The sequence below is a fragment of the Marmota flaviventris genome, chromosome 19 (genome assembly GCF_047511675.1).
Source record: "Marmota flaviventris isolate mMarFla1 chromosome 19, mMarFla1.hap1, whole genome shotgun sequence".
Classification (NCBI taxonomy): Eukaryota; Metazoa; Chordata; class Mammalia; order Rodentia; family Sciuridae; genus Marmota; species Marmota flaviventris.
This window is the reverse complement of record NC_092516.1, coordinates 777,740-805,573: the sequence shown is the minus strand read 5'-3', so window position 1 is coordinate 805,573 and position 27,834 is coordinate 777,740. Positions and strand designations below refer to the sequence as shown.

General features: G+C 53.6%; 1 protein-coding gene across 5 annotated transcripts in view; it reads left to right on the top strand.

Moving 5' to 3' along the window:
* The window catches only part of Clec16a (C-type lectin domain containing 16A), a 177,181-nt gene that overhangs the window by 15,331 nt on the left and 134,016 nt on the right, over nt 1-27,834 (top strand). For all 5 annotated transcript variants that reach the window (XM_027940442.2, XM_027940441.2, XM_027940444.2 and 2 more), the window contains exons 3-9: nt 1,402-1,535; nt 6,894-7,042; nt 9,932-10,037; nt 11,672-11,795; nt 14,677-14,851; nt 16,057-16,110; nt 19,461-19,574. In XM_027940442.2, coding sequence (XP_027796243.2) covers nt 1,402-1,535; nt 6,894-7,042; nt 9,932-10,037; nt 11,672-11,795; nt 14,677-14,851; nt 16,057-16,110; nt 19,461-19,574 — 856 coding nt within the window. The remainder of the gene's footprint in view (nt 1-1,401; nt 1,536-6,893; nt 7,043-9,931; nt 10,038-11,671; nt 11,796-14,676; nt 14,852-16,056; nt 16,111-19,460; nt 19,575-27,834) is intronic.

Below are 27,834 nucleotides of genomic sequence, written 5' to 3'. Positions count from 1 at the left end.
ATGTCTCCTTGACCAGCTCAGAGAAGCTACTGAGCTCTTGGAGTGCAGTGATTCTGCACTAGCAACTCGGGGAAATCCCCAGAAAATCTTGTTTTTAATAAATTTTTAAATTTAAGTGCAATATTATAGAAAAGTTGGCAGAGGTAGTGCTGAGAGTTCCTGTATGCCCCTGAACTGGTTTCTGTCTTGTTAACGTTTCCTATCACTAGGGAATGTTTGTCACAACTAAGACGTTAAGCTTGGCACATTACTTTAAGTTCAGACTTGATTTTACCAGGTTTTTGAAAACCTGAGAGTGTCGGTGATACTTGGGAACCACTGATTTACACCAACTGAAGGGAAGGTAGACAAAACATGGCAGATGACAGAAATCTCTGAAGGGCAAAGTGGATGGCATTTATACAGGCACACAGGTTCCCAGATCAGAGTTGAGAAAGCTGTCAGCATTTTTTTAGGTTCATATTTATCCATTCATTTGCCCTTTCACGTATTCAAACAGAAATTACGTGGCGCTGAGGAAGTGTCAGGCCCCTGATCCCACCACTGAGGAGCTGATGGTCAGGGAGCAGAGACACCCAGAAGTAAGTCACTAGCTGACACGTGACAGCAGGGATTTTGGTGAATATTCCAGATAAAGATTATCCAGTTTTGGCTTGAAGGCACAGAACACATTACCAGAAACATCATTTTCTTCCTTTAGAAAAGACACTAGGGGTTCTACTAGGGGGTCCTGTTTCTAGCATGAACCTCCAAAAGCTGGTGCCCCCAGGCCACATGCAGGCAAGTGCCCTGTCCAGAGCAAGAAAGGCATAAGGAAACGAGGGGGCTGGTGAGGGTCCCTCCACCATGTCAGCACCTTCATCTTTATTTTCAGTTCTTTTCCCAAAATATGGAAACTACAAACTTGACAGCTTTGGAACCCAAATTCTTATTAGTCTTCATTATCTTATCCCTTTGCGGGAATTCCAATTACTGATTTTCTTAACAGTCAAAGATAAGGAGAGCCAAGGAAAGAGGGTTGGTAAGGAGCAGTACGGTCACAGGATGTGCAGTGGAAAGGGCTGCGTGTTGGGATTGCGGGTGGAGATGGCTGTGTGATCACTTAGTGGGCAGAGCTTGTTCCCATTCTGTCGGAAATCTAGCTCACCGCGTCTTGAATCAGCACTGTTCTTACCTTCTGGGGAGAAAGGTTTCTGAGCTGAAGGGCTGCTCATTGGCCTGAAGGAAGATGGCATCCTGGGAACTGGACAGGATGGAAGCCGTGGCCCTGTGGTGGTGTGACCTGGTGTCCCTGCTGGTGCTTCTGGGGGGCAGGGTGCAGGGCTGGGAATATCAGCAGAGGATGCTTTTGGTTTCCACTTATTGAAGCAAACCACTGACCCTTGCTCATTCTCTCCCCAGCTTCTTCCTGGAGAAGAACATGTTTGTTTTCTTCTTGAACATCCTGAGGCAGAAATCGGGCCGCTATGTGTGCGTTCAGCTGCTGCAGACTTTGAACATCCTCTTTGAGAATATCAGTCACGAGACTTCACTTTGTAAGGACATTGCTTGACATTTGTGTCTGTCAGCAGGGTGTAGCTTAATATGGTTTTTGTATATCTGTGCTTGCTGTATATTAGTCTGTCTGGGCTGCCCTAACAGAGTACTAAAGCCTGAGGGCTTAAACTATAGATTGGTTTTCTCACAGTTCTGGAGGGTAGAAGTCTAAGTTGAAGCTATCATCAGGGTTGGTTTCTGGTGAAGGCTCTCTTCCTGGCTTGCAGATAGCCACTGACTTAGTCTGTTTGCTGTTGGTATAACAAAATACCTAAGACTGGCTAATTTATAAAGCCAAGGTTTATTTTGGCTCGTGATTCTGGAAGCAGAGAAGACCAAGATTGAATGGAGACATCTAGCATGGGCCTCATACCCCTCAACTTGGTGCAGAAAATGCAAGGGTAAGAGGCACATGTTAAAGGGAGAGAATGTTTGCTTTGTAACCTGCTCTTGAGGCAGCTGGTCCAGTCCCTGAGAGCCAGAACTCAGGGGAGAAAAGCATGAAGCTGTTCCTGAGGGCTCTGCCCCGTGACCTAAACGCTCCATGCCAGGCTTCCCCTCCCAGCACTGCCACCTAGGGGAGTTAAGATCCAGCACATGAGCCTTTGGGGACATAGTCAGACCATAGCAGCCACTTGCTCACTGCCTGGCCTTTCCTCTGTGTGTGACAGCAGAAGTGACGGCAAGATCAAGCAAGGGAGTTGGGAGAGGACCAGATTCTGGTGTCTCCGCTTTGTATATGGCCACTAGTTCCATCAGATTAGGACCTCACCCAACCCTAATCACTTCCCAACCCTGCTTCCAGATACGTCACCGTGGGGGTAGGACTTCAACCTGACGCGGATCTGTGGGACACAGTTGGGTCTGCAGCACTGTTGCTTCCTGTGCGTGGGGTTCCGTGAAGGGCTGGCAGAGGCCCTCTGCTGAGTGGGTGGGGGTTGCATCTCCTGTGACTTGGGAGTGAGACTTGGTTGCTGAACCGCAGAGGAGGTGTGGGGGGGCAGGGAGAGGAAGAAGGGGGCAGCCACCTCCCTCCTTCCCGACACAGTGTTGTGGCCCAGCTGGGGAGCGTGGCCCTGTCCTCACTAAGCCCAGTTTCTTCATCTGTAACAACCACCCCCATGAGACACGAGCTGTCGGTGCCCCCATTTGCACACCAGGAGAGCTGGAGTGGTGGCCTCAAGGGGACAGCTCTAGTGAGACCAGAGCAGAGGAACCGCTTCAGCCCAGGAGCTGGGGTGTGCATGGCTCCAGGCCCGTGGCCCTTGACCGTGTCCAGACACATTGGTGGTTGTCACACTGCAGGTGGACGGGGTGCTGCTGGCGTCCAGCGGGTAGAGGCTCTCCAGCCTGCGTGGTCACTGTGCCGAGGAGGAGCAGTCCTGGTACAGCGCTGGGTCTTGGATCTCTAGGAGGCTACACCAGGCCCAGACCCTGCCTGCAAGAAATTCGAGGGGACAAGTGGCTGAGTGGTTCTCTGTCCTCAGGACACCTTGGGCTAGTGTCTCCCCAGCGGGAGCAGCTTTACCTGGTGGTCTTGCTTCCTGGCAGCAAGAGCTGCTGCACTGTGGCTCCAGCAGCGGCCACTAGATGGTGCTGCTGTCTCAGAGGTGCCTCGCACTTGGTGACCGCAGGCTGACAACTGCGGGTTGATTGATGCCTCCCTACGCGGCCTCCCCTGTTATCGGCCTCTCTTGCGCTGGATATGAAACAGTGGTGGTTTCTAAACACCCAGGGGGAAAGAGCCAGCTCGTGGCACAGGACTGTGACCCAGGCAGGCTGGGGCTGAGGGCGCCCTGCTCCCTGCGGGTGCCTGGGAGTCAGCTCTGCAGCTGCAGCTGTCCTCTGTCCAGCAGAGATGATGGCAGCTGAGTGGCAGCAGATAAGGGTATGGGATGCAGGGCTCAGCGGGGTCTGGCAGGGGGCAGGGGCACGGTGTCGGTGTGATCATTTAATCCAGGGTGCCCTCAGGTCTTATGTCTGCTAACCCCTTTCAAACCAAGGTAGGCACAGGGCGAGGGGATGAAGACGGGTTTAAATTTTGGCTTTTTGTATGCGTTTAAGGTACACATCTTGATACCTGTGCACATTGACGTGACCACCTCAGTTAAGTCAGTGAACATAGTTGCCTTTTGTGTGGTGAGGACACTTAGAAATGACCTTTTAGGGAATTCCAGGTGTCCATCACAGTATTGTTGGCTGTTGTCACCACCCTGGGCGTTAGATGCTCAGAATTCACCCACCTGGAACTGGGGCTGGGTTCGCTGACCCACGCCTCCCTGTCCCCACCCCAGCCTCTGGTAGCCTCTTTCTGCTCTCTGTCCCCATTCGCTCAGCTCCTTGGATCGTACTCACAAGTGAGATCAGGCAGCGCGTGCGGCTTTTCTTGTCCTGGAGTCAAGGAGGAGACCTGCTCCGAGAGTGGCAGACCCCTTGCTGTGTGGGCAGTTGGTCAGAGGGCTTCTGGGAGCCTGAGGAAAAGGGCAGCAGTCACCGCCCAATTGTAAACTGGCATTTGCAAGGGATGAAAGGAGAAGTGCTCTGTGTTTATTTGTGTTTTATAATCATAGAAAGTGTCTTCATTATAAAACAAGATAGGAAGAATTTACAAAAGTATGGAAAGTCGGTTTCTGTCTCCCCTTCACGGCTGCACGCACACAGACTGTCTTCCTGTTTGCTCTGCTTTCCCTCCTTCCCAGGGTCGCCCAGATCCTCTCCTGTCCCTTCGAGTAGCCCTCATGGATCAGGTTGGAGCGCTGCCCTTGCTTGGCCGTCATCTGTTAGCCCTGACCGTGGGCATTTAGGTGCTTTCCACACTTTCACTTTGACATGCAGATGCTTCACAAATACATCTATCACCTGTTGAGTTTGGTGACCTAAGTGACAGAGGCCCGAGAGACTGAGATTACTTACAGACTCCTGGGTTTATTATAAAAGGATACCACAGAAAGTCAGCCACACAGTGATCAAGGCCCTCCCCTGCCCCCATGGTGGTCCCCCAACACTCAGTCATCTCTTGGAGGCCCTGAAAAAGTCCCCACGAGGAGTGGTCTATGCCCTGGCTGTCCTAGGTCTAGACACACCCGGGAGGCTCCCAACGTACATCTGGAGCTGCCAGCATGGGCATCTGTGCCACGGGGCTCGGCAAGTCGGCCTGTGTTCCCTCCTCCTCTAGCCCATTGACCCTCCCCGCCGGTCCCCACCCACAGTCAGAAGGACAGAGAGAAGTGCTTCAGGCATGAGGGTCACCTGGGCTGCGTGGCACACACGTGATTGCAGGGGGCAGATAACCTGTGGGGTATTCAGAGTGGAGTTACTCACAGCAGCAAAGGCCGCACACGTCAGCTGGTCATGCGGGTGTGAGGAGCAGGAGAGGCCAGACCCAGGGGCAGTGCGCCCGGTCACCGACGCCAGCTTCAGGAGCAGGCAAAATGAGTCTGTGGAGGTGGGAGTCGGGGTGGGGCTGGCCTTGGAGGAGGACAGCCTGGCGGGTGCAGCACGGGAACCTTGGAGTGCTGGGGGCGTAACCGCTCTCCTGTGGTGTGCATGTTCCCGACCCCCAAAGTCTGAGGGGGCTGTGTTGAATACACAGGTGCATGTATTGAGCTGTCTCCTTCGCATCTGTGACATGTGTAAGCACCTGCCTTCTCTCGGAGTAGGCCAGAGCGCAGCCTTAGGAGCCGTTCCTGTCGGAGTTTGAAAACTACTTCTTGACTGCAGTCTGCAAGGCCGTCTCCTGCGCCTGCTCAGAGTGCACAGCGGCCTTCCCAGGGGCTGGCTTCCACCCTGCGTGGTGCCACCCTGCGGCCCTGCCAGGGACCTGAGGCTGGCTGCTCTGGTGATGTGGTCTTTCCAGCAGAACGCTCAGTCATCCCTGGATGAGGCTGAGCTGACGGGCTGCTTCCCACTCTCCTCGGAGCAGCGGTGCCGGCCCTGCACTCCGCTGCTGGAGCAGGCTGAGAAGAGGGTCCCCTGCCCGTGCCGTCCTGGGGGCTGCTGTGTTGTCTCCTTCCACCCTGTGACAACCTGAGGAGGACCTTGTTTCCAGACAAGTGGACCGCAGAGTGGGGAGGGCGGGCAGCTCGCCCGGGTCTCATGTCTGGGAGGTGGCAGGCAAGATCTGGACCCAAGCAGCAGGGATCCTCGTGCACATCTGGACCCAGCGCCTCTTGAGCAGACTGCCCAAGGAGCCCGTTACCCACCCATCCCCGGGGACCCTCGCCCACAGGTCCGGCTGGGTGCTGCCTCTGCGGTCCCCGCCAGCTCTAGGGCATGCTGTGCGGTCGGTCTGGGCACTGGCCTTTCAGGAGCCAGGCTCTGAGCCGTGTCACTGTGCTGCCTCGCCTGTCCCAGCAGGTGCCCGTCACATCCTGCCTTTGACCTCTGTAGGGAACAGGGGAGGCGGAACGGGCTCTTGCATTAGCAGCCCTGCTCTGCAGGTGGCTGGCGAGGGCTGGAGAGGAGCTTGTCCACCAGGGGCCTCACGCTGAGGCCTCACGCTGCACGCTGCAGCTGCTGGTGGTCCGTAGACCTCGTTTTGTTTTAAGAACTGCTTGATGTCATGGCCACCACTTCAGGACCCAGAGGTGCAGCTTCCAGCCAGTTTCCGGTTTCCCTTCCTCAGGTGAAAGCCGTCACCATGCTGGGCCAGTTGGCCCCAGGCCCTCAGTGCCCAGTTTTCACGCCAGTCCCTGTTACTGTGGGCATGACGGGCTGCAGCATCATGAGCTTGAACCCTTCTCCGGGACTTTCCGTCTCTGTGTCCTCAGGCAAGGCACCCAACCTTCCTGGGCTCCTTTCTCATCTGCAGACCCGAGGCCGAGCCTGGCTCTGCAGCAGCTGTGACCCTGAGTCACAGTGGGAAGCACTGAGCCGTGGCGCCTCGGGTCCAGCAGGCTGTGGCCTTGTGAAATGGCACTGCTGTGAGGAGGGAAGGCCCTATGTGGCAGTCCTGTGTGGCATTCAGGGATGACGATGTGACTTTCGATGGCAAAACAGGGCAGCTTTTTATAGAAGGCAGAGCCGTTCCCCTCACTCGTGGGTATTAGTGAAAGAGCCCACGCACCGCCTGCCCTTCCCGCCGCGCCAGGTCGGCCTTGGCCAGCAGGGAAAGCAGGCGCTGAGGGGCCTTTCTTCTTGGTGTGAAGGAGGGACAGGCTCCCCCCGGCGTCGCCTTCCCCCTTGCTAGTGTGTGCGCAGCCAGGGTTTCTTGGCGAGTTGACAGTCACCCCGTCATCGTGGGTGACCCAGCAACCCGGGGCCTACTGAGCGCGGGGGCTGCCGTGGCCCCGCACGTGCCGGCACCCTGCCTGCCCTTCCCACTGGAAGTCACCTGTCCCGCTGTTGTCTCCCTCCAGATTACCTGCTGTCCAATAACTATGTGAATTCCATCATCGTCCACAAGTTCGACTTTTCTGACGAGGAGATCATGGCATATTACATATCGTTCCTGAAAACACTTTCGCTCAAGCTCAACAACCACACTGTCCACTTCTTTTACAATGAGGTGAGTGTTTGCCAGGGGCACCTGGGTCTAGAGCTGACCACGTCACAGCTTGGGTCACCATCAGTGACTGTCACGGCAACACCCTTTAACTTTGGCACACCTTAAAGGTTGTTTTTAATTCAACAAATTACTTTTTCACTTTAAATGTAAAATTCAGCCTGTGCTGAGAGCTCTATTGTACTTGGCAGAGTTGTCCAGTAGTGACACCCTGTAGGAGAGACCTGAGCGCTTGGTCAGGCAGGCCTGCTTTATCCACTTCCTTGCTCTGTGACCTCAGGGAAGTTCCAGTCCCACCTTGAGCCTCGATTTCCTCATCTGAGAAATCGGTGTGAAAATATTTGCTTTGGCTTTTCAGGGATTGAATTAAATGAGATGGTTTTTAAAAAAATGTTTTCTAGTTGTCAGTGGGTCTTTGTTTATTTATATGCGATGCTGAGAATTGAACCCTGTGCCTCACACATGCCAGGCAAGTGCTGTGCCACTGAGCATGACAGAGAGGATATTGTAAAGTGCTGAAAAAGTCTATAGTACATCCTATAGACAGTGCTCTTCTCTGCAAGCTAACGCCCCTGATTCCTTGGGAGAATCAACAACTGAAATAGATAAATTGCTGCTGCTTTCACTATTAAAAGGAACTTGAGGGGCTGGGGCTGGGGCTCAGTGGTAGAGTGCTCGCCTGGCATGCACGAGGCACTGGATTTGATCCTCAGCACCACATAAATGTAAAATAAAGACATGGTGTCCACCTAAAACTTAAGAATGAATATTAAAAAAAAAAAAAGGATCTTGACCAATAAGGTCAATTTATCCCATATACTAAAAGGTACAAACACCGGCTGTGCTAGGTCCGCTTCATCCTGACTCTCCCACTTCATCAAGGGCCCAGGCTTTTCCATCTTCCTTCTCTACTGACTGTTCAGTTGGCATCTGTTCTCTGGTTCTATTCCTCATGGTCACAGGATGGCTGCAGCAGCTCTAAACATCACATATTTACATGCTACTGCTGAAATTTCTGATGAATCACTTCCCTTCTTGTGTCCCTTTTTTACTTCCAAAAACAACTTTCTCAGAAATCTCCCACCAGACTTTCCTTCCTGTCTCATTGATCAGAATTGCATCACATTTCTCCCACAGTGTGTCTGGAGTTTGGAGTTGGCCTGGCAGAAGTACTTTGGCACAGTTTCCCGGGAGGCTAAAGTCACCTGAAACCTGGATCAGGGTGGAGGATCTGTATTCCCATGGGTGGCCAGCTTGGTCTCCCTTTGTATGGCCCTCTTCACAGCCTGCTCAAGTGCCCTTGTCTCAGCAGCCGCTTCCCTCAGAGGCTGCCCCAGAACCAAGGCAAGTGGGGTGTGGCACGGCCTGCTGCGGACGTCCCACGTACCATTCTGCCCTGTTCCTGGTCACGCAGGGCAGCCTGGCTCAGTGAGCGAAGGGGCACGAGCTCGTGGTCCAGGGGTGAGGCTGTCTGGGGCCAACTCAAAGGCTGCTGCCAGCCGCACACTGTGTGCAGTGTCCGATTGGTGACCACGTCTGCGCCCAGCCTGTGTTGGGATCACGCTGTAGTCCACATGTATCTTCTGTATTTGGACAAATTCTGTCTAGCTGTCTCATCTGGTGTGGCAACGGTAGCCTGAACCTTGACTTTAGTTGTTCAGTGGTGGGGAGGAGCTGGTCTCAAAGGGAAGAAATACTAGTTGTCAACCACAGAACACTGGCAGTTTGAAGATTAACATCATGGGGCCCAGTACCTAGCACATAGTAGGTGCTCAGTAAACACATCCAGCAAACAGGTGGACAATGTTAGCATTCTCCCAGTGTTCTCCCTGGTGCGAGAAAAGCCCCCTGTGAGGTTGGGACAGAGTGCGGCTGGATTCTACCCCTGCTCAGATGCAGCTGGGCCTCTGCACACTGGGCTGGGAGGGCAAAACACTTGGGTTCTGGGGTCAGAGTGGTGCTTCTGAGAGAGCACCCTTCTGATCGCCACAGGGGTGGCCGGAGCCTCTCTCTGAGGTGGGCTTGATTTCCTCTTTAACGTGAGCCTGTGGAGTAGTTGTCACTTGGGAGCTGCATGCTTGACTTCTGGTCCTCACCAGAACACTGGTGCCTTGAGCCCTCCACAGCCCACCTGGCAGGGCTGGTCTTGGAGGCTCCCACTCCCCCGGCCCACCCCAGGCTTCTCCTGTGCTGCTCTGCATGCCCTCAGAGCCAGAGGGGTGCTGTGTGGGGGGCACATGGGCCTCCGGAGGAGCACTCTACTGTGTGCCTGGTCCAGAGCCCACTTCACTTTTTCTTAGTCTGGGGCAGTCAGTGGGTTTCTGGGGTTCTCCACTGTTTGATCTGGTCCTTTTTTCCCCCCATTTGGTGGTGCTGGGGATGGAACCCAGGGCCTCACGCAGTGCCGGGAGGGCTCTCGCAGTGGGGTACCTCCCTAGCCCCTCATTTTCCCTTTTTAACAGCAGAAGACACCTGGGTTCTTCAGCTTCCAGAGAAAAGTAGAGATTCCGAACTGAGTAAAACTTTACCTTTTAAATAAGCTGCAGTACATCCGAGGGAATCTGCCCTGGTCTTGAGTGCTTGCTGGGTGTCAGTTGCTGGGCTTGAGTCTTACCTGACGGGAAATGTCTCACTGAATCCTGGTGAGCAGGAGTTGGGTCTTGTCCTGCTAAGAAGCGACGGGATGGTGCTGGACCTGAGTTCTGTTTCTGCCAAGTCCTCACCTCCCTGTCCTTCCCCGTTCCACACTCCCCTGGGACTGCACTCCTGACCTGAGGTTCACAGTGGCAACTTTCCCCCCTTATCCCACTTTCTGATGGGTTTCAGAAAGCTCGTGTGGGGCAGGCCTGTCTCATCATGGTCTGTGACTCTTTGGTACTTGTTTTGTTCTAGCATACCAATGACTTTGCCCTGTACACAGAAGCCATCAAGTTTTTCAATCATCCCGAAAGCATGGTTCGAATTGCTGTGAGGACCATCACCCTGAATGTCTACAAAGGTGAGTTCCCTGCGGGCTCTGCCTTGGCTGGTTCTAACAGGCAGCAAGAGCTTGCTCCCTCTGGTCTGTTCATCCAGCCCTTGCAGAGAAACCAGGGAGCTGCCCTGGCGGGACCCTCAGCTCAGCCTTGGGACCACTGTCTTCCCTGCATGTTTGGGTCTTGCTGGGTCCTGCTACCTAGAGTAGAGTGTCCCAAGGAGGCATCTGTGGGATTCAGAGTGGTCATGTTACAACTAGATAAAGCAAAGTTGTCTCTCAAATGTTAGGTTTAAGAGTCTGTGTTTCAGCTTATTGGGTATATTTCCATACAGCTGGAAGGCAGGCTGTCTTTAAAAAATGTGTAAAAGCACTTAGCAGCACGAACAGCAGGGGGCGATACCGTCTTTCTGTTCCCTGTGGAAAGCCCTGTGCTGCCAGACCCCTTCTTCCCGGACCAGCTTAACCCTGCACATTGCCTGCAGGAGCAGCCCTCCAGGGCCCTGCCCGCACCGGCCAGGCTGCCCCAGCTGCCCCAGCTGCCCAGCGCACCGAAGCTGGCTGGCCCCGTCTGTACCAAGGCAGCGCCTTGGGAGTTTCCTGCCTAATGCAGGTTCCTTCCCTTGTAGGCCCCACCATGGAGCTGGGGCTCCGCTTTCTTTGGGATTTCAGGGCTCTGGCCTTTGTGAGTCAGGCTGTTATTACTTGAGATGACCTGGGATTGGGGTGGGGGCTTCTCAGGGGCTCATGCCTGCCCACTTCTGGGATTACATTACATTTGAGAGCCCAGTCTAGTCCATGCAGAATCACAAACTGAGGGCCTGAGGGCTGAGACCAGTCCCCAGACATGTTTTAATTGGCTTAGATGGTTTTAAAAAGCATTGACAGTATCTAAAAATTGGGAAATCTTATGGAACAGTCTGGGTTTCTGACTTGAAGATGTAGATTTGGCTATCTGGGCCCACAGTCCTGCAGGACAGGGGTCAGCTGGTGCTGAGAAGCAGCTGCCTGTTTTGGGTTGAAGCCTGGACTCCTCAGTTAACACGCCAGGTGGCCGCCTTTGCCCCCTGGGCCACGGCCAACCTGGCAGCCTCTGAGTTTGCGGCCCTGGCCCCCGCGGTGGTTGGTTTGCCGCCTGCTGCTGCCATTTTTCCTGGCGGTCTTCTGACCCTTCTCTTCTGGTTCAGATGCTCCTGCCCCACCTCATCTCCCCGAGAGCTGTCTCACCTTCCCAGTTCTAACCTTGTTAACTGTTGTCTGTTTCTGCCTTTCCTTCCATGACGATGCCTGTTCCTTATGCCAGTGTCATGTAAGTCGCTAACCTCTGGTTTTCCTCTTTCTTAACTTACCCTGACGTGGGAGTGAGGAGCCTTGCTTGAGAAGGGCGTCATTCTCTTGGGGTCGGCACAGGCCACTGCTCATGGTGGGCGCCCCAGCGCACGGACGCTGGCTGGCCCCGTGTGTACCTTTATTAAGCCTAGCATAAGAACGGCCTCGACGAGGACAGTTTTATGAATAAGATGAACATTTTCACGTATTTCCAGGAAAGACGATTTCAGATGATAGCAGAGGGCTTTTGCATGGTGGCTTTTGGTTGTTTTTTATCTCCCCAAGTCACTTTTGCTGGTCTGACTCCGACTCTCTGGTGAATTCCTCAGTGGACAACCAGGCCATGCTGCACTACATCAGGGACAAGACTGCCGTCCCCTACTTCTCCAACCTGGTCTGGTTCATCGGGAGCCACGTGATCGAGCTCGACACCTGCGTGCAGACTGATGAGGAGTAAGTGGCCCCTGGGTGTTTGGTGGGTGGGCAGAGTGTGAGGGGGACTCCGGGAGAACAGTTCTTCCTATGGTGTGGGCAGAGCGTGGGCTTGCGGATTGGAAACGGCTCTCCCCGCTGTTTAAAACAGTGGAGAGTTGGAAATGGCTCACCCGCCTCCCAGAGCCGGTACAGGAGGGTGCCAGTGCACCTGTCGGTGGTGCTGGTTAGGAGATTAGGGTGACCTGTCAGCTGAGGAGTGAATGACGAGATGGGGTCTGCCAGAGGCGGGGCAGTGTTGGCAGTGAAGTGAACCCAGTGCTGAGGCGCCACGAAACGCGAACCTCAGAAAATGGTGCGAAGTGGGGGAAGCCGACCCGGCCGTGCGCCCTGTGATTTCATCTATATAAAGTGCCCAGAATCGGCAGAGCCAGAGGCAGGGAGGAGATGAGAGGCTTCCTGGGCCGCGGGTGCAGGAGGAGGGGGCGTCGGGGGAGTGGGAAGCCACTGCTAATGAGCACGCGCAGGGCTTTTCTCCAGTCGACCTGACGGTGGCCCAACAGCTCTGGACACACTAACGACCCTGAGGCTGGGACGTAGCCCGGGGAGCGCACCTGCCTAGCCAGCACGAGGCCCGGCTTCCATCCCCCGCACAAAAGAAAGGAGGGAGGAAGGAAAATGGTTAAAAACCATTCAATTACAGACTCTAAGTGGGTGAGTCTTATTATGTATGAATTACATCTCAACAAGTGTTTATAAAGTAATTGAAGAGGGTGATCTTGTCTCCAGAGGGGTGACTAGGAGTCCCACAGTGAGATTCCTCTCCCTTTGTGAGGGGCGTCCTTGCCTCGTAAGGTGTTTAGCAGCATCCGTGGCCTTACCCACAGAAGCCAATAGCATCTGGTCTTTTGCGGCTGTGACAGCAAAAATGTCTCCAGAGGTCACCAAATGTCCCCTTGAAGGCAAAATCACCCACACTGCAAAACATTGCCACAGAACGCCAGCTTTCCCCGGGTCTACTAGAGGTCCTGATGTGGGAGGGACCCAGGAAGGAGCTCTTCTGGGGAGAGGAGCTGGGTAGATAAGATATGAGGTCTGCTATGGAGAAAGAAGCGAGCACAGGTGGCTGCAGATCTGACTGAGCATTTGAGAAAACACGCTCCTTTGTGGGTCTGAACAGGCACCGATACGAGGCACCACCAGGCACTTGTTGCCAGAAAGACACCCTGGTCCAGGGAGGGAAGTGACTAGAGCCCTCCCTCTTTGGCTGCGCAGTGACATCTACAAGTCAGCAGCAGTGACCCACACCTGCTGTTGAGGGAGGGGGCGGGGCACAGTGTTGTCACAACAGGAGTTGACAGATTATGTGTAAAAAGACTCAATTACAGAGTTTATGAAAGTATGGGAGGAACTGTCTACAGAAGCAACCAGAGGTTAAAAACTGCCTCTCAGAGCCAGGAGGTGGGAACAGGGCTGGGCCAGGGGCCACTGCTTTTCATCGTCAGCTGAGCAGCATCTCTTCTTTGAGTTTTAAACCTGTCTATGTCACTTTGATATTTTAACCATTAAGTAGTGTATCTCAACCATTTAATGAGGTGCAATAAATCGCAACTAAAGAAAAAGGCATTGCGTGTGAACACTGTGGTCTCGGCGTGGTAGGTTCCCAGGTGCTTGTTAGGCTCCAAGGCTTTGCAACATGCATTTGCTGTAGATGTTTACTGAAGATCTTATTAAAATCTCATAAGAATCGATCACTAGGGCGGGCATGGGGGAGCACGCCTATAATCCCAGTGGCTTGAGAGGCTGAGGTAGGAGGATTTCGAGTTCAAAGCCAGCTTCAGTAACTTAGAAAGGTGCTGAGCAACTCAGTGAGACCCTGTCTCTAAGCAGAATAATAATATAATAATAATAATAATAACAGGGCCGGGAATGTGGCTTAGTGGTTGAGTGCCCCTGAGTTCAATCGCTGGTACCAAAAAGGAAACAATCACTAGAAATTATGTAAAGAAGCAAAATTGGTCCTTCTGGTCCTCATTTTCTCAAAGTGTGTCATGCTGGACTGGCACATGTGCAGCCCCTGCCTCTGAGGTTGGTCATAGGAAGAGGCGAGAATGTGCCAGACGACTGTGGAGCCACAGTCCCTACGTGTCTGTCGGTGGTGGATGGTTGGTGGTGGCATTGTAGGGACCGTTATTTCCTTTTGCCTTTTATCTTCTTTTTAAATCTCCTGGGTTCTGAGTGTCGCCGGTTCCATCAGCAGCGCCTGGCTCTGGCTGTGGTGCTTGTGGCCGTGTGGCCGGGGTGGTGGGCACATGCACCGGGTGCTTTGGGTGGTCTCTGGAGTGTGCCTGACTCCACCCAGGAGACCCAGGCAGCCCGCCTGTTGCCAACTGCAGGGACACACAGACCTTCAGGCCAGGCCCGGGGATGCCTGTTGTGTCCTTGCTCTGTCTCACAGATGGTCAGGACCCTGGGGCAGATGTGGCTGCTGAGTAAGGGCCGGCTTTTCCCTTCAGAGGCCTCTGCAGCGTTTTAATTGTGAGGATTTAGGGCTCCATCAACTCTGCTGATCTGGGGAGCCGGGATCTTGCCGATCGACTAGTGGCTGCTCCCGTGCAGTGGCTTGCTAAGAGCTTCGCTAACTGGGTTTTGCTTCATTTGTCCCAATTATTTGGGGTTGCAGTTGTGGGTCGACTTGTTCCAAGGCCCTCATGGGGAGGGCCTCAGGAGTCCCCTAAAATGGGAGCAGTGGACTTGTCCATTTTCCTTTGTGTCTGTCCTCTGTGGGGTCAGGATGGGTGTCTCTTGAGATCAGTGGGCCTCAGTGTAAGTCCAGGGTGCTCATGTCAGGCCCGCGGCCCCAGCTTGGCCTGCAGACTGAGGTGGTGGTCTCTCTCGGCAGGCACAGGAACCGGGGCAAGCTGAGCGACCTGGTGGCCGAGCACCTGGACCACCTGCACTATCTCAATGACATACTGATCATCAACTGTGAGTTCCTCAATGACGTGCTCAGCGACCACCTGCTCAACAGGCTCTTCCTGCCCCTGTATGTGTCCTCCCTGGAGAGCCCCGACAAGGTGGGTCTGCGCCTGGCAGGCTGTAGCTGGGCTGCCCAAGAGGCCAAGGTTCACTCCCGAGGAAAAGGCCGTCTAGAGCTTGCTGGTTTTCCCAAAGAGAGCTGTCAGTTGAGTGAGGAAAAGCCCGATCACCGACATGAGAGGACACAGGAGACCCCTAGGATTCAGGCTTAGGTCTCTGTACCTCCTTCCCTGGGTCTTCTCACCCCAGCAACTTTTCCTGGTAGTTCCCAGAACTGATGGGTCTGCAGAGGATGCAGGACAGGCAGGGGTGGAGGACCATCCATAGTTTCGAGTCCTCTGTGGGGACAGAGGTGGCCAGTGGCAAGTCCTCTGCGCCCTCCCCCTGTGGGGGTTCTGGCTCAGAGGGGCTGAGGCGGGACTAGGCATCTGCATGTGTGACCTGTTCCCAACTGATTCTGAGCAGCTGCTTCTGGGACTCTCAGAAATGCTGATCCCGGGAGGGCCTGGGCCATCTCTCCAGAGGTGGGGGGAGAAAGCGGAGGCCTCAGCAGGAGAGCCCTTGTCGTCTGGCGGGGGGCCTCTGCAGGTGTGTCTCCAGGTCATTTCCTCTTGGGAGATGGAGCATGGGGGTTCTTGCCTCAAATAAGTTAATACGGTAGGAGAAAGTCGTGGCCTAACGGGCTCCAGCAGAGGCGGCTCCCGAGGCAGCAGCAGACCCTGGGAACTGGAGGGTTCAGTGCCGGGGTCAAGTTTCTGCTCTTCCCTTTCCTAACCCCGGGACCTTGACAAGTCAATTAATTTCCCAGCCCACTTTTTTTTGGGTTTTAAAGTGGAAACTCTGAAGATCTCTCCCCTGCAGAGCTGGTGTGGGATGGGGCCCCAAACCTCCCCCTTCGTATTCTGAAGACCCTTTCCCAGGGAGAGAGCGGGCCTGGGGCCTCACCACGGGAGCCACAGGCCCCACCCAGGAAAGGAGCAGCCCTGGGAGCTGCAGGGACAAGCTCCCCTGGGTCAGCTGCTGCTCTGGGTTAGGGATCTCCGAAGTCACAAGCTGGTCTTGCAGACGGCGCTGAGTGCAGTCAGGCTGTGCCTGTCACCAGGAGAGGGCAGCCTCCGGGACAGGAGGAAGTCAGGGGCCAGGCACCACAGGTTCAAACCGATGGCTTTTCACATCATGTATTTTCTGTGGCTCCTTTTGTGACCCTGACCCCCTTCTCCCTCTTTCCCCTGACTTTCACTAGGGAGGAGAACGACCGAAAATCAGCCTGCCTGTGTCTCTCTATCTCCTGTCACAGGTATGTCTGCCCATTCTCTAGTGTCCCTGGCAGGTCTGGGTCTGTGCACTCTGCTGCCTGTTAGGAGGTCCCCAGGCTGCATCGCCATCTTTCTGTGCTCCATCTTGAAATAAAATCAGAAGACATGGAGAGGGTGTTCTATTTCCAGATACTGGGTAGAGGTGACTTGTGTGTTTTTCATGCAGGAGATGGAAATTTAAAGAGAAAGGAAAACTAAATCAAACCTGGCACTCATGCTTGGTTTTCACATGGGGACCCAGGTTTCCCAACGACGGACGAGCGCTCTTGATACCCTGGAAGTGTGCCTTGTCTGGCTCTTATTCACAGTATATATATACATTTTTTAATATTTATTTTTTAGGTGTAGATGGACACAACACAATGTCTTTATTTTTATGTGGTGCTGAGGATTGAACCCAGGTCCCGCCGGTGTGAGGCGAGCACTCTACCGCTGAGCCCAATCCCAACCCCACAGTATTTTGAAATAAGCCCGGAACCGCTGGACCATGGTGTGCATCCCGTAGCACCTTTACTTAACAATTTCCTGTCATGAGGCTGTTTTTAAAGGGTTTTCTTGTGGTTCTAGTTCCCACATTACCTTCTGCAAGGTGTCCTACAACGGCCTCAGCTCCCGGACTCGGTCTTGAGCCCATCTGTCTGCCTCCCTCCGTCAGCAACTGTGCTTCCTCCTTGTAATTATGTAATGTTTACAAGAAGGGAAAACTCCATGGTGACCCAGTTACATAACTTTAAAAATATTTTTATTACTAGCAGCGCAGACTTGCAGGCCATCCATTAGACCGTCAGCAGTCAAACGTTTGACCAGAGCTCTGTTCCCACTTCCTCAGTGGTACAGATATTTCTTGGCTACGATGAGAGTCTGTTCTTCTAATGGATCCCTGTCATTTGGAGTTCGGGGAGGCTGGATCTCACTGACCAGAGAAGGAAGACTCAGGCTGCGGGCCGAGGGAGATCCGGATGTGGCCTGACCACTGTTTGTGTCCCGAGTCTTGCTCTGAGGCTCTGTTTGCTCAGAGCCCTGCTCGGCCGACTGCTGAATGCCCTCCTGTGCCACGGAGCTCAGGACAACCCAGCCTCTCCTTTTCCTGCCTCCTCGTTAGAAACCTGCCAGCACGTCTTGCTGAGATTCTGGGAGTCTGGCAGGACCCGAGCGGGCCAGTTGTTCAGCCACTATGGATCTGTGGGTGGTGCCTGGGGACCCTTGAGCTGTTGAGCGGTGTGTGGGAGGGCCTCAGCTGAGGGGCCTGAGGCCAACCCACGCTGGGCCTCCAGTGGGGACAGTCTCCTTCTCCTGTCTTCTTAGTGAAGCACCAGTGGTGCAGGTACCTAATTATTTGTTTCAATGTCTTGCAGAAAGCATAGCTTATAATTCAGGGTTCCTCAAATTTAGATCCCTTTAAAAGATCTTTTTTAAAGATCAAAAAATCTCAAGTCATTCCTCCCCCTGTATTTTCATTTAACTTAATTATAATGTGATTTAAATGTGTGAAAACTTACCTACATCACTACAAGATCAGTGCATTCTTACAAATCATTTCACAAGCACAGTTACAAAATTCACGTTGATGGTATGACGTTAGGGTGACAGATGATGTCTTCCCCCTGAGATCAAACTGCCTCACACAGTGAAGAGTGAGAGCGCAGCGTGGACAACCCGCCTAGCTTTTTCAGTCTGGCCTGTGCACACTTCCTGGGACCCTGCAGTGACTCCGCATCCCCAGTTCAAAGCTGGGAAAATGAGCACCACATGCTCCCTTAGGTAGGGGTCCTTAGAAGGTGCTCATTGAATGCTTAGGACTGAATAAAAGAAGGAATAAGGTCATATTCATGCAAGGTACGTAATAGATAATTGTAGAGTAAACAAAACTCAATGATGGGTTTTGTTTTGTGGTCAAGTAATATGTGGCAGTAATCTGGCTGTCATGAAGGTGAGAACAATTGCCAGTATTACAAACGTTTGGAGTGCCTGCCACAGCCCTGGATGTGGCCTAGATCGTTTGGTCGTACTGTATCTGTATAATAACGAAGATCTCCCTGATATTTTAAAAGACTGTGATATTTAGCTCTTCTGCCTGTACCTTTTAATTTATTTATTTGAATAATATATTCTCCCTATTGAAATGATATAAAAGACGACGTGAGGAAAGTCTCCCTCCTACCCATGTCCTGTGGGCACCCAGTTTTACTCCTCAGGGGCAGTCAAGGTTACGTTATACGTTCTTAAGATTAAAAGGGTGAAAGCCAAGTTTTCTCTCTTTTTTCTAAGTTTACACTCCTGGTTCCTATCCCCAGAGACAACCTCAGTACAGGGTTTCATTATTTCCTTCCAGAGAGTCTCTGCCAGGAGTTTTTAACCAGGGATGATCCACACCCCCCCCCCCCACCCGGGGGTATCTGGAAAGGTCTGGAGATTTTTGTTGTTGTTGGGACTGAGGGGAGGGAGTGCTATTGGCATCTAGAGAGTGGAGGTTAGCACTGCTACTAAACACCCTACAATGCACAGGATGCCCACAACAAAGAAGACCCGTAGTGTCCAGAGTGCCAAGATTGAGAAACCCTGTCCTATGCATGCATAAATGAGTAGATACAAATGTGCATGCACACTCTCCTCATGCACACACAGTGGACTCCCCACACTGTGCTCCACCTTGTTGCTGCCTTTGCATTTTTAAGCAAGATCGCAGGCGTGCCTAGTCCAGCTTTGCAAGGTAGTTTGAATACCCTGATTCCTAAAGCTGTTCCTCTGACCACTGGGGAGCAGGGTGGAGAGCTGGACCGTCTCGACTCAGAGCTGCTGCTTTGCATCCTGGCAGGTGCGGCTTGCCTCTGGCTCCTGTGGCTTCTCTTTCCTAGCCCCACACCTGTAGACCTGCTGTAGCAGCCAGCATGCTGAAACCACCACAGGCTTGGCGCACATTCCAGTGATGGAATCTCCACTTCTTTGCCAAGTCCTGGTTGAGACAAAACTCGCTGGCCCTCGCTGAAGTGTTGGGACGGAGCCTTCTAGTCTTAGTATAATTGAATTTGACCCCAGCTTGCCTGTGGAGCGGAAGGAGTGCGCTGGTTTGGCTGCTCCTCCCCACATTGCTCCGCTTGGCTGGATTTGGCTTCAGCCAGCTCTGAGGGATGGTCTTGCTTCAATGTCTTCCTTCAGAGGAAGAGCAGCTGGCCAGGTAGGCAGCAGTCTGAAGGCAGGCCAACCCAGCGGAGGGTACCTGGGAAGACGGCACCTTTGGACTCACGTAGCCCAGTCTATTGTTCCTGGTCAGAGAGGGAGGGGTTGGAAGACTGCACTCCTAACGCAAGTCCCTTCTCGCCCTTTCTACCAGGTCTTCCTGATCATACATCACGCACCGCTGGTGAACTCCTTAGCTGAGGTCATTCTGAATGGCGAGCTGTCTGAGGTGTATGCCAAGACTGAGCATGACGTTCAGAGGAATTCTGTGAGTTGCTGGCTTTGGGACTGTCTTTTGACCTTGATAAAAGCCATTGCATGTTTTGTTAATCCACGTTTCTCTAAAATCAGAAACCAACATTTTGCTTACACAGCAATGATGATGCATAAGCTGATCTGTGATTCAAGAATCTAATCAGTCTTGAAATGCTTACCCAGGAAATTCTGGCTCAGGTATTTATGGTGGATTGATTGATCATGTGTCATTGAACAAGGATCGTACACTCTGGGCCTGAGATTGTGTATCTGTGAGGCACTGTTATTGGGGCAGGATGAGAGAGAATGCCCTGTCCGAGGCACAAAGACCCACAGAGGTGAGGCAGTGAGTGTCGAGGAATGGCAACGGCGCTGCGTGCGGGCTTGGCGAGTGCTGGGTGCGTGCAGGCTGAGCATTTCACCTCTCTGTGCGGCTGCTCTCCACCCCTGCTGCAGTTGTTCTTCAGGAATGGGGACACATCTCATGTTTCCGAACAAGCTGAAAATCTGCCTTTTTATGTAAAGTCTCCCAAGTTTTAAGTTATCAACAGTGTGTAGACTAAGAAGAGCATGCTTGTGGTCTGCAGGAGCCTTGGAGTCGTACTCTGTATGCTGCCAAAGCCAGTGTACCCGATGGTCGGGGTTGTGACGACTTCTGAGTCTTCCACTTGCCCCTGGTGTTTCTTTTTCTGTCATCCCTCTTACCGCCTGCTTGAATGGCCTAAGGTCCAGCTGCCTCTTCCCACCTGCCCTGTGCTCTACCTCCGTGCCTCTGCCCTCACCAGACCCACACCTGGAAGGCCCTTTCCCCTGATTTCTGCTCATCAGAGCTTTCACCCCTCTCAGCTCGCGGCAGGCTTCGCGTCTGTTGTCACGTCGCTGCAGCATGGGCTCAGTGTAAGTGCTGGGATGAGCACAGATTGTTTCATAAAAAGCCTCTTTCCTGAGAACTCTCTCTGCAGCCAGGTGCTCAGGCAAGAGACGTAGGCTAAAGGGCTGGGCCGGCCTGGGGTTAGTACCTGTGTTGTCATACCTGGACGAATGGGTGGAACGTGATCCTGCACAGGAAGAGTCATTGCTGCAGGGAGTACAGTTACAGGAGGCCCCTGCCCTTCTGGGTTTCCTGCTGTGCAGTGGTCTGGCCAGGCCATTTTACTGTTCAGGGGAGCATTAGGGCCTCTGAAAATGTTCCCAGGAACTTTCCTTCCTTGGCGGCGGTGGTAGTGGTATAGCCAAATTGGGGCCTTTTTGTGGCCTGTCCCATTCTGGCTTGATTCATTCAACAAATGCTTATTAAGTCCTTTCTTTGGGCTGTCATGCTGTTTCTGGAGGATATACCAAAGCATAAATGGTTTCTGTCACATTGGAGCTTTACAATCCAGTAGGAGAGACAGATGTGGGTCAAATATGTAAATAAATGTACTCTCTCGAGTTTGTAAGTGCTCTGAGGGGAAGGAGAAGTATGGGTAAGAGGGTGGCATGGCAAGTGCTGAGCAGAAAAGACTCCTGTAGAGGTCTGTCTCCGACATCCCATGGTGGTCAGGGAGCTGGAGGCCCTTCCCTGCAACTTCCTAAACCAGCTTCACTAAACCGGTGCAAGCCACAGGAGGCTGAGTCGTCAGAATCGCGGGGTCATCCAGTCAGAGCGAGCAGTACCCGCCAGCCGGGTGACCTGGGCAAGTAGTTTCACTCCACTTAGACGACAGGGAGAGCCAGCCCAGAGCTGTGGGTGAGGGTGAAGACGTGTTCCAGGTCTGTCCAGTGCCCAGCAGGTTGCAGCGTGGCCCTTGTACATTCCCAAACCTGGTTTGATCTTCACAGCGTTTAAAAGAAAAAGTTGTGAATTACTGATATTAAAATTTATGAAGTTTCACATTGGAGTACAGATTTCTGGAGCCTCTTGAGATTCGGAAGATCTGGTCTCCATTACGCATGTGTTTTTTGCAGCAAGCTTCACGGAGTTGCCCCCCGACCCCCGTCTGATGAGACATGTGTTTGCCATTAAGTTTGCCTTGTCCCCACCCAGCCTGCTGCTAATTGACACTTCATTTACATTGTAACAATTCAAGCCGCATCTGGTCCCTCTGGACTTTGTTGTGGCATGTGATTTCCAGGCCCCGCGAAGCTGCCCAGGGTTCCTCACAGACTGTTGGCGTTGCAGTGTGGCTCAGACTTGGTGTCGCAAGGATGCGTTCACAGACCTCTGGGGTCTGGAGGTCATAGAGGGCTTTAAATCATGGCAGGAACACTTAAGATGAGGTCTGTCAACAACGCTCTGGGTGCAGACTGTGTTGTTGCTGCAGGCCAGTGCTGTGCAAGGCTCCGGGACCGTTCACCTTGGGGTGCGGTGCGCTTTGCACGTGCTGCAGAGACTTGGTCCCACTGAATAATGCCTGCTGCCCGCTCCCTCCCCAGGCCCTTCACCCACGCCTCGTTCTGCTCTCGGCTTCTGTGAGTTGGGCGGTGTCAGGTGCCTCGTGTAAGAGGAGTCACAGTGTGTGTCCTCCTGTGTCTGGCCTGTTTCACTTAGTGTGTCCTCAAGGCCCATCCAAGTGTCACCTGTGGCAGAAACTCCTTTTTGATTTTTTCTCCTTAAGGCTGGTATTGCATCATCTGTGATACCTATCTTCTTTACCCACTCGTCAATGGACATGCAGGTTTTTCAGTGGAGTTTTTTACTAAGATGATTGTAGATTTGCATGCAGTCTTCAGAAACTGTTCCTCAGCTTCCTCCAGTGGTGACATCTTGGGGAACTCGAGTAGGGTAGCCAAGCAGGATATTGATGTGACATTCTGGGTTTGCAGAATGTCTGGAGGCAGAGGCCCATGCGGGTTTCTGGTGACTGCTCAGCCTGGGACACCTGCTCAGGTGCGTCCTCCCGTCAGAGGGAGTGTGGGAGACCTGCCCTTGTGTTGGCCTCTTCTTGGAGTGGACGTCCCGTCTCTGGTGTGACAGATCACTTTTGGGACACAACTGCTGGTTGGGATGGATGTCTGAACTGAAAATGAGGCTTTCGAGTGTGGAAGGAATTGCCAGCCAAAGTGAAAGTGCAGGCTTTCTCCTTCCGGTTACTGCCTTTCCCCAGGTGCGAGTCAAAGCTGGTTGTATTCTGATGACTGCAGCTGAAATTCGGGAAGAGCATGCATCAGGCGAATCCCCCGTTGACTTGCTTGACAGTGGTCCTGTGCCACTCACCTCCTTCCCTGGGAGCTCTCGAGAAGAGTCTCCTATTGTTTCCTGCCTGACTCGGATGTGGTTTGATCAAACTTGTTTTAGTTTCTTGGTCTTTTTTAACCTACTTTCTCCTTCCCGTAATTTGCAGATAAGTTACTGGTATTGCTTCATTTTTACCAGCAGACCTCTCACAGAACCAAACCAAAATTGGAGAGAGAGAGAAGCAGGGGGAGCAGAGTTATTCAGAAGGACTGTAATTCAGGGTTAAGTTTAAAACCCATCAGCGTGGTTAGATAGATGTCTGATTGAAATTCATCTGTGCATTAAAATCATATGGTTCCTGCTAGGGGATTGCCTGGTTGAGCAGAGAGCGAACACGAATTCTGAAGCTGACATCTCAGTCTTGTTGCAAAAAGAATATAAATTAAAATTTGGCACATACCTCGTTACCTCTAAGTGCGTTTTGTTTTGCTTTTGCACTTTTGTGTATGTGTGTGTGTGTGTGTGTGGTGCTGGGGATTGAACCCATGGCCTTCGGCATGCAAGGCAAGCTCTGTACCAACTGGGTTATATCCCCAGCCCTCTGTAGGTGTTTTTTTAAAAAGGATTTTTTTCCTATCCCGGGTTCCTGCAGACCAGTTTCCTTGGTTGTTGCATTCCTTTGGCACATGCCTGCTGTGTCCTGGTGCTGACAGATTGGGGATATGGTGGGACACAGCCAAGGTACAACCCCCACCAGCCCTGGCTTCCCACCCACTGTCTTGCGATGCTGTTGGCCGGGGCCACTGTGGGCTTGCAAGAGTGCGCAGGAGGTGCTCGTTGTGGACGTGAATGAATGATGCAGGGGGTGGAGTGGTGGCAGAGTCATAGGGGTCTCATGACCTCTTGGTGATGCCTCTCAGAGCAGAAGTCACTCTGAGCCTGTCCCTTTTTTTTTTTTTTTTTTTTTTAAAGATTTATTTATTTACTTATTTTGAGAATTTTAATATTTTTTAGTTATTGGCAGACACAACATCTTTGTTTGTATGTGGTGCTGAGGATCGAACCTGGGCCGCACGCATGCCAGGTGAGCGCGCTACTGCTTGATCCACATCTCCAGCCCTGAGCCTGTCCCTTGCGTGCCGTCTTCTCCAAGGCCAGGTTTAGGGGACGAATGTCTGAGAGGGTTACTTCTGGTGCCGTACCACATGCCCCCATAAGAGGCAGCAAGCCCTCTGGAGCCAGACTGCTGGTGCACTGGATCCTGCGTGCGTGTCGCCCTGGTGACGCCTCTGGGCCTTGGTCTCCTCCTGCTGCCATCTCTGCAGTGAGGACAGACATGGCTTCCATGGGTGAGGCCAACATGCTGTGCGTGGTGCTGTTCCGGGGCTGGCTGAGTCCGTCCAAGTAGGTGTGTCCTTGTGATAGTCGTCGTGGTGTCTGAGGCTGCGCAGTGACCCTGCCACCCCTCCACTTGGGACCTCGCCTCAGGACTGGCAGGCTGGTCTGGTCTGATGAACATGGATGCCCACGCAGTGTACCCCTCACGAGGCACCTCGTGGGCAGGAGGGAGAACTGTCCCCAGTGACCATGGTGACGAAGACCCCTGGTATTCAATGTTGAGTGGCGGTGACCAAGACCCCAGGGAGTTCTCTGCCCATGACGTAGCCGCCAGCTTTCACCTTGGGGGAGTGCCGATGCTCACTGCTCGCACGTGCCCCACGCTGCTGGACTGTGCGTGAGCGCTGAGGGTTCTGGGGCGGAAGAGTCTCGCCTGTCCCCGAAGGAGGACATCAGCTGTCTCTCTCTGGGTGTCACCTCAGTTGGCCTGGGCTCCGAGAGTGAGCGTTCCCCTCAGATGTTAGCCAGTTCTCTGTGTGACAGCGCCTGGTGATGGGTGCTTCACTCGGGAGTGGCGTGTGGAACCAGGGACTAAAAAGGAGTGGTCTTGCTTCTTTGATTCAGAGCATTATTAACTGGCTAGGGTCCCTTGTCACTGCCCCAGGGCTCTTTCCAACCTGGCTTCATGTCCAGTGGCAGCTGGGTCTCCCAGGCATGGAGTGCACCAAGCCGCAGTCCAGCTGGGATTGGAGGCCCTCGTTTCGGTGGCCCTCACTGTACTCTTAACCCCCTGCTGGTCAGTGCTGATCTGGGACGTACCATTCTTCTCCTGAAAGAGCCAGGAGGCCTCTGGGAGAGGTTGTGAATGCTGAAGGGGGAGATGGACTCTGTAAATCCAGGACCCAGCGACCCAGTCACAGACGGGCCCCGCGAGAACGAGCTCTCCTGGGTATCCTGCCGCTGTGCGTGGCCGTCCTGGGCTAGCCCCGGTCCCTCAGTGGAGCTGCAGCTCCAAGGCACCGTTATCCCAGATAACTACTGCGTGTGGCCGCTCTGCTTCACCTGTGAGGGGGCGCGACAGCGTGATCTCAGAGGGCGGCGGCGTCTGCAACCGTGTCTCTTCCGGAGCAGGAGGTGGGCTAGACTGCCAAGAGGAGCCCACAGGCTGGGGGCTCTGGGAGGAAGCCGCCTAGCCAGGGCTGCAGGCAACTGGGACTGAAGGCCACCGACAGGAGGGTCAGCATCTCCACATCCCGGAGGAGTCGGCAGGGAAAAGCAGAGTGGGCAAGTGGGCAGGGAGGGCCCGGGGGTGAGAGGCTCTGGGTCCCAGACTAGAGCTGGAACGTGACCCTCTGCCTGGGAGGTGGCTCTGAGGCGTGAAGTGGACACACAGTGTCTGCTGCATGGAATTTGCCCAGTTTGCTCTGAGCCCTGGAGACTTCGTCTAGCTTTTGGCTCAAACCAGGAAATCAAGGGTGGGGACGGACAAATGAGGCACCCACCACCTCTTGTGTTCACGTGCTGGGTGGGGCTTTGCTAGTTTCTGTTACCAGGTTGGCCTCTTAGGACATTTGTGGTCTTTAACTAGCCTTTGCATCACTCGAAAGGTGGGTCAGCACTGCTCATCTCTGCAGCCAGGACTGGGGTGTCTGCCGTGTGCCGTTGTAGGCACTGGAGGTACACCAGGAACAGAAGAAAGACCCTGGCCTCATGGAAGGGACAGAGGAAGGTAAAACTGGTCGGAGGCATCATCACAGGGCTGGTGAGGGGCGCTAAGAGAGCAGTGGCGAGGCCAAGAAGGGACATGGGCAGTGCCAGGAGGCTTGGGTGGTACAGTTCCCAACAGGTGACCATGGTTGGCCCTTCAGAGTTGGGGAGGTGGCATGTGAGCATAGACTTGAAGGGAGGGATCCATGGAGGTATCTGGAAGAAGAGCATTTTGATAAAAAAAGGAACAGCCCTGCAAAGCCCTGAGACGGGAGGTGCCTCGTGTATTGGAGCAGTGTGTCAAGGGGTGCCAATTAAAGGTGAGGCCCGTGAAGTCACGGGGGCCTTGTAGGCCTTTGGAGGATTCAGGAGTTGGTGTGGAGAGAGATGGACACCGTGTCTCGTGTCCCCAGTGATTCGCATGGTTCCTGCAGTGAACATTCATTATCTTAAGATGACAAGTGTCAGTGGAGGAGTGGCGCACACATCTCTGAGCCGCAGAGACCCAGTCCTAGACAGTGCCAAAGTCCTCAAACCAGGACACCTGGTTTTGCTCTGGGCACTGGATGGGAGGCCTGGCAGGCTGCCCATGGTTGAGGGGGGCCGCTCTGCTCACTTCTCGGAGCCACCTGCCCCTTTTGAGTACTCCAGCACATTTCATGAAAGCAGGGTGGTAGTGCTGGGAGTCGCTCTTCCATGCCCAAGAGCAGTGCAGCTTTTATCCTGAGAGCAGCAGGGTTGCCCTGCAGCGTCCTGAGGCCAGGTGAGTGGCAGGTCCCTGCTGGTCTAAGATGAGTCGCTGCTGACCGCTGGCTGGCAGCCTAAGCAAGCTCAGGACGGCTACAGCCTCCTGTGCAAAGAGAACATGGAAAGGCTCTTCTCACTCCAATCATTCTGCTCTGGGTGACGCTTTACTTTGGGCTGCCTCCTTCGCTGGGAGAGCCGCAGCCCCACTGTCTGCTGAGCACAGGCCGGCCGGCTCCCCCCACTCCCTGCCCTGGCCGTTCTTGGGCACTCAGGCATTGCAGGCTGGTGCTGCGCAGGCCACAGGGTTCCCGAGGAACCGCACCCAGCTGTGCTCGGGCCCTCTGGAAGAAGGGGCAGATGGGCCTGAGCACGTCCACCCAGGCTGTGACCTGGGTCTGGGAACCAGCCAGAAACGGTTTGGGGAGGTGATCTGAAGGAAGTCCTCCCTAAGGAGGTGGCCTTGTGCCTGAGAGCTGAAGGACAGGGGCCAGCCCTGCCATGATTTGAGTGTGAGAGTATCCTGGTGGGAGTGAGTCGAGTGTGTGCAGGGCCAGAAGAGAGGCCCTTCAGAAAGTGACCGAGTCGGGGGCGGGGGGCTTTTCATTGTGCCGAAGGTGGAAGCACTTGTTTGCCTCCATCTTCTTTCACGCTCCTCATCCTGTAGGGAGCGAGGAAGCCCAGGCTCCCAGGGTTGAGTCATCGTTCCTTTGGGCTGCAGGTATCTAGCCCCAAATCCCATTTGGTTTCTGTTCGTGCCTTTTGTCCCTATCTACAGCGATGTCGTGTCCACTTAAGCACGAGACGTTAGGGTGTAGCTCTCTGGTCTGTTTTCAGGCATAAAGCTGGGCCATTGTGACAAGAGAATAAAATATAGTAAAGTACTCTTTCTCCTTAGAGAGAAATACCACGTGAGTTCTCGGCATGTCCTCTAATGAGAGCGAGCTGCTCCCTGGTGTGATTGAAGAGCCTGCTGGGTGCCCGTGGGGTCTGGAGATTATTCCTCCCACAGGTGTTGGCTGGCTCTTGATGCCGTGCCAGAGGCAGTGCTCGGCTCGAGGGGCATGGAGAAGACCAGCTGGGGTGAAGGCACGGGCATGAGGAGAGCCCCCTGCAGCCCCCGACACGTCAGAGACAACTTCCCAAGAAGTTCGCAGAAATTGGTCTCAGAGTCCAAGGGCCGAGCATGGGCCGTGGAGTCTGAGTTCTGAGAGTCTGTTCTGATTCCAGATAAGGGGCATTTCCCGGGTCTGTGTCCCTGCAGATGCAGTGCCCCTGATAATGGGCCCGCCTGTGGAGGAGAATGCCTCATGCCTCGTTCTTCCTG